At 43.2% G+C, this 10,442-nt stretch overlaps 1 protein-coding gene and 1 long non-coding RNA gene across 2 annotated transcripts in view; both read right to left on the reverse strand.

Moving 5' to 3' along the window:
• The window catches only part of LOC138977285 (neuralized-like protein 4), a 118,481-nt gene that overhangs the window by 97,370 nt on the left and 10,669 nt on the right, over positions 1-10,442 (reverse strand). The window contains exons 5-7 of the mRNA XM_070350186.1: positions 8,057-9,187; positions 7,249-7,392; positions 6,071-6,229 (exon numbers count right to left, since the gene is read on the reverse strand). Coding sequence (XP_070206287.1) covers positions 6,071-6,229; positions 7,249-7,392; positions 8,057-9,187 — 1,434 coding nt within the window. The remainder of the gene's footprint in view (positions 1-6,070; positions 6,230-7,248; positions 7,393-8,056; positions 9,188-10,442) is intronic.
• Positions 173-3,652, reverse strand: LOC138976551 (uncharacterized). The gene is made up of 2 exons (XR_011459066.1): positions 3,511-3,652; positions 173-2,530 (listed from the first exon to the last, which is right to left on the reverse strand). It is a non-coding gene; the product is annotated as an uncharacterized lncRNA (long non-coding RNA).

Raw genomic sequence — 10,442 nt, forward strand, 5'->3', positions numbered from 1 at the left:
AGAACGAAAAAGAGAGAGAAAGAGAGACAGAGACAGAGAGACAGAGACAAAGAGAGAGAGAGAGAGAGAGACAGAGAGAGAGAGAGAGAGAGGGATAGAGAGAGAGAGAGAGAGAGAGAGAGAGAGAGAGAGAGAGAGAGAGAGAGAGAGTGTGTAAAACACGAAAGCACCAGACAAGTCAAAATCTGTATTAACGAAGTTTAATTATAAGCAAGTTTACATGCCGTTGTACGTCCAGCCCTCACCGTGCAGAGGGTCAAGAAAAAAGACCGTGAGTTGAAAACACAATCCTTCCCGTGTAAACAGTCTGCTTGCTATCTCACACCGGTCCAGGTGTTTACATGGCGTGAAAACAGTCTGCTTGCTATCTCACACCGGTCCAGGTGTTTACATGGCGTGAAAACAGTCTGCTTGCTATCTCACATCGGTCCAGGTGTTTACACGGCGTGAAAACAGTCTGCTCGCTATCTCACACCGGTCCAGGTGTTTACATGGCGTGAAAACAGTCTGCTCGCTATCTCACACCGGTCCAGGTGTTTACATGGCGTGAAAACAGTCTGCTCGCTATCTCACACGGGTTAAGACCATGCCCTCCGTTTGGACACATACCAACAATCAACGTCTTGACTTCTTTCTGTGCAGAGTTAGAATTTCGGGATGAGTTAATGTTGGAGATGGACACTGGTGTCAGCTAAAACAATAAGACATAAACATAACAAACACTGGTGTCAGCTAAAACAATAAGACGCAAACACAACAAACACTGGTGTCAGCTAAAACAATAAGACATAAACAAAACAAACACTGGTGTCAGCTAAAACAATAAGACATAAACACAACAAACACTGGTGTCAGCTAAAACAATAAGACATAAACAAAACAAACACTGGTGTCAGCTAAAACAATAAGACATAAACACAACAAACACTGGTGTCAGCTAAAACAATAAGACATAAACAAAACAAACACACACAAAAACACACACATATATACAAAACAAGCAAATCCCAGTTGGCACAGAACACCCCCAAGCTGGTGAGTTGTGGAATATGTCCAGATGCAGAATTGTTCTTATTACTTGTCAAAACCCTGGCTAGATCTTAGAGGGGCAGCAGAACACTTTACATGGGAAGGCCTGTGCCTTTAAAGAGAACTAGCAAGCATAGTGATATTAATAGACTAGTTATGTAAAGACGTTCAACAAAAGAGTTCATGTAGAAACCATCATCTGGGTACAGTTCTGTGCTTTGTATTTAAATTTAACAGTCCGTATAAACAAAAAATTCAATGAATATATTTTAAACATTTTGGCTGCGTTAAAATATTCTGAAGCGTGTGACCCCATTTCCGATCCCTTATTTTCTGCCACTGACACAAACTCTGAAATGAAATAAAAAGGATTGTTTTCTCATTATTATAACTAAAACTGCGATCAACCACATAATTCATGAATTACCCATTTTAAAGATTGCGTGCTGATATTGTCTGACTGAATCAACTAAGGGTTGATAAAGCAAACATTCTACATACATTATATACAGACAGAGATATGTACATTCGCCACAATCTTAGTATCATTTTACTCTACAATCACACACATTTTTCACGGCTGTATATATGCATGTATTTCCATAGCAATGGGCACAATATGTAATATGTTAATTTTCTTTAGAAAAAAGTGCGATGCATTTCTTATTTTATCATATTATTTGTGACGATTGGTGCAACTTTACTACACTAATAACGTGAAAAAACGTACACAATTGTAGAATTTCAATTTAAATCAAACTCTGGCGTAATTTTACACAAGAATTTGGAATCTGTGCACACAACTCCAATTTCGTGAACATTCATAATTCAAAAGGTGAACCGAATAACTGCCGAGTTTCAATAAATGTGCAAAAACAATAGGTGTCATCTTTGAAAAATGAGAGAGGAACACTCCCCTGTTTAAAGTTGTTACACTAACATCTTTGTATTTTGATGTACCGAAAATGAGAACATGTCGACACCAAGAAATCATAGACATGGCCTGGAGATAAGAACATTTCGACACCAAGAAATTATAGACATGGCGTGGAGATAAGAACATTTCGACACCAAGAAATCCTAGCCATGGACTGGAGATAAGAACCTCGCCTTGTCTCATTACTTTACCTTACTTTAATCAAAAATAAAATCCTCTCTTTTAATCAACATCTATGACTTAATATTTTTCACACAATTTGCAACCCATCTTTTGGCAAATTGTTTGAGCAGAACAAATCTTATCTCTGAATTTAACGGCCCAGAAAGCCCTATCAAATGCCTTTCCAGAATCAGTCATCAATAGAAGACCAGGAGCTTTGTTTTCATTCAAGTATAACATTCTGTTGTACACACAAAACACAAGCAACAACAACACAAACACCAAACACATCAACATCAATGACATAAATGGTAAACGCCAGCAAAAGTCATTGCCATGGAAACAGTCTCTTTGTTTGGTCTGGTGACCTCACGGTATGCGTCGAACAGGTAAAGCAGTAATCTGAAACACATGCAATGAAAAGATCATGACGTAACAACTGAGGTGCAAGTTTAATGAGAACAATTAAGAAGAACTATTAAGCAATGTTCACACTTACTTCGAGTTCATAATCTCAGTTTTACAAAGTGTTGTTTTCAACAGAACTGTGTGTGCATGGTAATAATGTTTTCAACAGGACTGTGTGTGCATGGTAATAATGTTTTCAACAGGACTGTGTGTGCATGGTAATAATGTTTTCAACAGGACTGTGTGTGCATGGTAATAATGTTTTCAACAGGACTGTGTGTGCATGGTAATAATGTTTTCAACAGGACTGTGTGTGCATGGTAATAATGTTTTCAACAGGACTGTGTGTGCATGGTAATAATGTTTTCAACAGGACTGTGTGTGCATGGTAATAATGTTTTCAACAGGACTGTGTGTGCATGGTAATAATGTTTTCAACAGGACTGTGTGTGCATGGTAATAATGTTTTAAAACTCAGTCAGCGTAGGATTGCACTGTGTGAACAGCTAGTGTCTTGTTGCAGAAAAACAATCATTCAGAAAGTCCGGGATGATAAACACGGTGCTCACACATTTGTCAGCATTAATTTATGAAGGTCTTCCAGAGACTTTTCCTCAGAGTATCACGTTTTATGTTCGGTGTAGAAGTCACAATGATGCCATAAATATACCTGACGTGTCACTGCCACTATTAGAACGACCAAAAGGCTACATGGAAGGAGGATGGTTGATTATCAAACTGTCAAACAATTAGTCAGAAGGTCTGGGATGATACACATGGTGCTTAGACATTTGTCAGCATTGATGACATATATTTCGAGCTTTTTTTTGGACTTTTCCTCAGAATCTTACGTTTCCTCTTTGTTTGTTTTTTAAACTATCCAATCAATTATTATGCAACGACAAGGGGCACTGTTATAATGATGAAGTGCTGACTGAAAAGAGTATATCTAATTATTAATTAGACAAACCCACCTGTCTGTAAGGACCAAACACGTCAAAGAAAGCAAAGCAGGGGTCGGGCAGGTTAGGGGCGGCTTCACCCTGGTCGTCACCGTTGATGTAGAGATGAAGAGATCGCGTGTTGTCAAGCATCACTCCCACCCGACTTTTCTGGAGTAAGTTGACCAGCTTCTGTCCAACGTTGATGGTAAGCTGAAAAATCGACCCACACCAATGTAACTCTATCTGTTTTCAATATCAGAGTTTTCTGATAGCTCTTTTTGTTTTTGATTAAGTTAAATGTTCCTCTTTCGGGACTTCTTCCTGGTAAAACCAAAGGCAGTCGTGCAGAATGTGGTTTTGTTCTTCAGTCCATTTGCACGCTGAGAAAGTCTCTATTTCTTTTTCTGCTTTTGAACCAGGCAACTCTTTAGTGAAGACTTGAGCCCGAGAGACGCCACACAAAGGATGTCTGTGAGCCTTCAGCTGAGTCATAATGTCCGGCAACTAGCAGAATGCACGATCATATAGCTGAGTCACAATGTCCGGCAACTAGAAGAATGCACGATCACACAGCTGAGTCATAATGTCCGGCAACTAGAAGAATGCACGATGATATAGCTGAGTTATAATGTCCGGCAACTAGAAGAATGCACGATCATAGAGCTGAGTCATAATGTCCGGCAACTAGAAGAATGCACGATCATATAGCTGAGTCATAATGTCAGGCAACTAGAAGAATGCACGATCATATAGCTGAGTCATAATGTCAGGCAACTAGAAGAATGCACGATCATATAGCTGAGTCATAATGTCCGGCAACTAGAAGAATGCACGATCATATAGCTGAGTCATAATGTCCGGCAACTAGAAGAATGCACGATCATATAGCTGAGTCATAATGTCAGGCAACTAGAAGAATGCACGATCATATAGCTGAGTCACAATGTCCGGCAACTAGAAGAATGCACGATCATATAGCTGAGTCACAATGTCCGGCAACTAGAAGAATGCACGATCATATAGCTGAGTTATAATGTCCGGCAACTAGAAGAATGCACGATCATATAGCTGAGTCATAATGTCCGGCAACTAGAAGAATGCACGATCATATAGCTGAGTCATAATGTCCGGCAACTAGAAAAATGCACGATCATATAGCTGAGTTATAATGTCCGGCAACTAGAAGAATGCACGATCATATAGCTGAGTCATAATGTCCGGCAACTAGAAGAATGCACGATCATATAGCTGAGTCATAATGTCCGGCAACTAGAAGGATGCACGATCATATAGCTGACAAAATCCAGTCAATAGAGAAAATGGACTGACTTCAAACATTTTGAGTTGTTGAAAGCATTTTCAGTTTTACAGCGAAAGCGTCAACCCCAATACAGGTCGGATAAACTCAGTGAATAACTTATCAACAGTCGTGTTACCTTGACACATTGAGATAGATTCCTCATTGAGGTTTTTACACAAGCATTGCTGTGAAGATTGTAACTTCCTCGCACATGAACATTGAGCAGGGCCGGACTACCGGGGGGGTTATGGGGGTTGCGCAACCCCCCCCCCCCCCCCTAGCCTAAACATGTACCTTACTTATTTAATTTTTTTTTATTATTGCTTATTTTATGCCGTTTCATGCAAGGAGCGACCATTTTCCTATCTCAGAATATGACCTACCCGTCAGCTCCAGGGGGCTTCGCCCCCTGACCCCCACAACGAGGGGGGGGTGGGTTCTAGGGTTTCCGGACCCCCCCCAGCCAAAAAATAAAAATATTGAATGAGGTATGCATTTCTTTATTTTACATTGAGTTTCAATTTTTGGGGTATTAATCAGTGACAAAATCTGCTGCCTCAAACTGGTAATGATCATCCTCAGAATGCACCAGATTGCACCATTTTGCATCCTTTTTTTCCAAATTTTCCGGGGGGGCATGCCCCCGGACCCCCTTAGCAAGCTAGGCACTTTGCGCCGTCGGCTCGGCGCTTCGCACCTTCACACCCATATCTTCACAATATACTTTTGAAAAAAACCAGTCATAACATGAACTGATCCGCCCCCTGCCGCAAGGGGGGACATCCCCCTGGGCCACCACTGGCAACCCCCCCCCCCCTCCTCTTCGCCTAGTCCGGCCCTGTTGATGAACCTATTTTGATTTCCAAAACCACACAATAAACAGTGGACGAACTGTCCGACAGTGGCGTGTACGGGTTTTCATAGTGACGGCCTTTTACCCAAACGGATTTAAACAAACAAATCAAGGGTACTTTATAGTAGCAAATTGTCGATCAAAGACTTCATAAAACTAATCATGACCTTTTCTTTTCAGCTTCAAAAACCACCATCACATACAGATACGCACGCACGCACGCACGTACACACGCACGCACACACACACGCACGCACGCACCCACGCACGCACGCACGCACGCACACACACACACACGCGCGTACGCACGCACGCACGCACGCACACTCACTGACACACACACACACACACACACACACACACACACACACACACACATCTGTAAATAGACACTTTTTACTATTTCCATCCTTTGATCACGGTCTTGTCAGACTTACCTTCTGTCCGCCATTCACGTCCACAGACGTGCTATTGATGACCACGGCAGATGACCAGCCTCCAGCGCCAAGTGGCAGTGTCAGAGCGTCTGGAGGAGTGGTTGTTGCTCCAGTCCACTTGTAACTACCATAAAAAGCGTCTCTTCTGTCCAAGATGACCTAGACATATTGCATACAATCATCACATACACACATATGCGGCGTACGCAGACAAATTAAACCAACACAGAGAACCCCCCCTCCCCCCCCCCCACACACAGGTACACTCGCACACATATACACACAAACGCACACGCATACACTTACACATACACACACAGACACACACACGCACAAACACACAGAGACACACACACACACACACATGTACGCTCACACATATTTATAGGGAAACGTTTTTGTTAAATTATTTTCGTAACTGACATGAGTGTCAACATGCAAAATTAATGTAGAAAACAAATGCCATTAAGCACATAGCGAGGCAACGCTGTTGATTGTTTATTTGTGTTCAAATGGAAGGATGCCCTCATGCTTGGTAAAACAAGAAACAAATCGACTGGCAATTGTCTCTGGTTCTGTGCTTCATCACGGCACAGCGTATGACAGAGTAGTTCTTGTAAAAGTTGTTGCTGGTCACCTTTGTCTTGTAGAACGTTATCAGTTAACTCGTAATATCACAAATACTGTGCAAAGTGCAGATTTGTGTCAGAAAGTTGATTTTCGCAGCTTTAATGTCCATCTATACTTTTATTGTTCCGTTGTACATAGTTGTACAATCACTCTAACTAGACCGTTAATCACTTGCACCCAAGGTGGGTTAATGGTCGTCTGCCACATCGATTCCTGCCCCAGCCCCCTCCCACACACACACACCCTCCTGCTCCCCCAATTACAACAATTCAACAATTTAAAACCATTTATACAAAAAAAAAACCAATAACCTGTTCTTTAGAATGCTCACGTATTATCTAAATTGCAATTTGAAGTAAGAAGCAAAATTCTTCATAAGTGTTGCAGAGTCTGTGAGGACAGGATCTTTAATTGAATGACATTTGTGGGTAACAAGCAATGGTAAAAGAATAAATGTTATGCTCCATGAAAGTGCTATATTTCTTGAAGGGATTACAGCTGTAAACACACTGATAGCGTCACAGTGAACATTGAGCTCAATGACTAACCTCGTACAACATGTTCGTCACCATAGGCTGAGAGGCGACAACGATACCACCATCCCAGCCACGCCCCCTTCTCTCTGCCGTCTGCTTGTTGTTGCTCAGCACGATGTTCTTACCGTGGTTGTCATGGAAAGACAAAACTGGCACCTGCAATCAGTCAGTGTACACATCAAACTGAACTGTCTATAAATGGTTAACATATTTCACGTAAATCACTCTGAAACTGTTAATTCATACAGTGTACATACAAGTGATCGGTCTAGAAAGTATCTATTTTTGAAATTATTATTAATTGTTTGTAAATCCTCCAAACAGTGCCGCACTATATTTTGTTGTAAAATCTCAGTATTCTTCGTTTCGTTTCAAGAGTAGTACAGTTTCACTAAAGTGGTGTTTATTTATTTTGAAAATAGGTTTCGTTTGTATGCATGGAGTTGAGAAATTTCGACCGTATGATTTTAAGAGTGAAAATCAGTTGGTTGCCAAGTGGCAGTAAACCTTCCTCCTACTCCCCGTCAGATTCTATTCACCGATTTCAGGTCATTGGTTTGGTATAGTGACAAAACCGTTTGCTGTTGAACAAACTTTCGATCCACAAACCTGATTTCTGTGTCAACAAATACAACAAAACATATTTCCAAGCATTGAGCAATTGCCTTTATATATCCAAACTTGACATCAGTTATATTCGTTCATAGTGGACGCACCCTCATTGTTTATTGTTTACTAACTTGGTTAAATGGTAAATGAAGTAAAATCACATAAATCACAGATCTTTAAGAAAATCAGATGTTTAAAAAAAAATACTTACGAGTACAAAATCAAAATCAGCAGACATGACTTTGGTTTGACCGAGTGCTGACATTTCTTTCTCAATGCGTGTCACGGCCTCTGCGTCAATCACGACGGTCACCTTGGATACGACCTTGGCGCCTGAGGGCAAGGTGGCGCTGCAGTCGAGGTTTCCAACACGTGTCTGCATCACGGTCGTCATGGTGCTGACAGTGTCGCGATTCTTGGCCTCCTGCACGCGCTGTACCACGTGTTTGTGTGACGTCAGCTTCCCGCGTCGCTGTAGCAGACACGTCTTGGTCTTTGTCACCGCCTTCTTGACGTCAGAGCACGCGCTGTGGGCCAGCTCGTTCAGGCGATGACGACAGTCCTGGACCGACTTCTCCAGGCGCACACACACGGCTTCGATCTCGGCAACGGCCTTCTTGGTCTGCTTCTCCGTCTCCGCCAGGTGGGCGTCCAGCTGTTGGATGGCTTTGTCCAGCCTGGCCTCCCCTTCGGTCAGCGTGACCGCCAGCTCCGCCAGCACGGCACGCGCGTCCTTGACCTTCTCCTCCATGTCCTTGACCTCCGGGCAGTTGCGGTGGTGGGACGTGGAGCACAGGTAGCAGATGCTCTCGCCGTGTGTCGGGCAGAACAGCTCCGTGGTCCTGTCCGCGTGGACGGCGCAAGCGGTGTGCTGGCTTCGCGCCACTTTGTCCGCCGTCAGGGAGGTCAGATCCTCCACCGTGTGGTTCCTGGCCATTTTCATCTTCAGGTGTATCTTCCGGCACGACTCGCAGAACAAGTCCCCGCACGTCAGACACAGACACGTGGCCGCGGCCTCCTCGCAAATACAGCAGCTGTGCGACTGTTTGAGCAGACGGTGAGCCCCCACCAGGTCCGCCATGGCCAGGTCTGTGGGGAAACCGTCCGCGACGTCCTGCCAGCTCTTCTGGCCTCGCTCATTGGGGTCCACGATGGCGCAGCGGCACAGCGGACACAGGGCCTGGTCTTGAGACTGCAGCCAGGACAGCAGACAGTGGTGACACAGCAGGTGTCCGCAGGGCAGCAGCTTGGGCTGTACGTACTGCTCGTGACACACGCTGCAGTCCATGTCATCGGGTTCTGGCAGCGGTGGGGCAGCGGTCGCCATGGTTATATGTGTTTTCTGAAATTACCAAATATCTCTTGAGAGAATCAGGTCTTTAAAAAGAGTGAGTTTGAAAAATGAGGTAAACTTAGAAACGTTTTGAAACAGAAGTCTAAAGAAGCAGGGTCGTAAAAAAGAAGAAGGGGGTGTTGGGTTTCGTTGGGAGGGGGGGGGGGGGGAGCATTATCAAAAGCATTATTAAACGTTGGATTTACTGTACTGTTTTAATGCAGATGTGGGACTCGCCCGTAGAGAAAGGAATCGTACGTGAACTCAGTTTGTCAGCCTACAGGTCCCGTACAGTCGAGAGTAAATATTTATGATGCTCTAAGAATTGCGATTTGTGACACACATGCAGTCATGGTGCTGCATAGGATAATATTAGGCTTGCTGAATGGGGGGGGGGGGGGGGGGGGGCGGGTTTGAGCTTTAAAAAACAACTGTTATGCTGAAGGTTTTTGTCTATTTTGTGTATTACTATTATCCAATACAGTTTTTGCTCTCAAATAGTTAAGGTGTATCAATACACTGACCACAGGATGTTATCGGATAGAGAATGTTAGTTAAACATGCCTACAATGATCCGTGAGGCTGATATCATGAATAAGTCAATTTTAATGTTAAGACAGGCACGTGAATTTCTGCGTTCACTAAGTGTATCAGTCGTATTGTTGCATCACAGGAGCTTGTATCAAAGCATTGGTCAACCAAAGTCTCTCACTCCTTTACCCACACTGTGGTATTTCTCCGTTTAACTTAACTAAATATTCGAACCTATGCAGAATCGACTTTGCACGCGAAAGGATCGATAATCAATTCATCGACAGGCTTTGCCCTGCGACGTTTACCGTTAAGGGCAGCTGTTGAACCATATCATATCAAAAACTAAGCCAAGACTTGAGACTAATTAGTATCGTAATACTACAGGAGGGATAAAGAGGAGTAGAAGACCGTGATCGTCCGGTGTTTTGATACAAGTCATGCACTGCCTTCTACATGTGTTTATTTTGTATCATTCATGTCTACCGTATCTTTACCCTTGCCGCGTTGTCGGTAACACCAGTAGCAATGGCTGAGCCTGTGTAAAACGAACGAGAAATAAACCACTGTCGAACCAATACAAGACACCGGTTACGCCGCCTTCCCACAAAGAGACAGTCTTTCTCATGCTAAATTTAGAACGAAGCACTGAACTGAACACAGTTGTCTTCACATTCACGCTGGTCGCTGTGACCTCAATCAAGATATAGCTGCATATCTTATTAGCTCTAAA

The sequence above is a fragment of the Littorina saxatilis genome, linkage group LG9, assembly GCF_037325665.1.
Source record: "Littorina saxatilis isolate snail1 linkage group LG9, US_GU_Lsax_2.0, whole genome shotgun sequence".
Classification (NCBI taxonomy): domain Eukaryota; kingdom Metazoa; phylum Mollusca; class Gastropoda; order Littorinimorpha; family Littorinidae; genus Littorina; species Littorina saxatilis.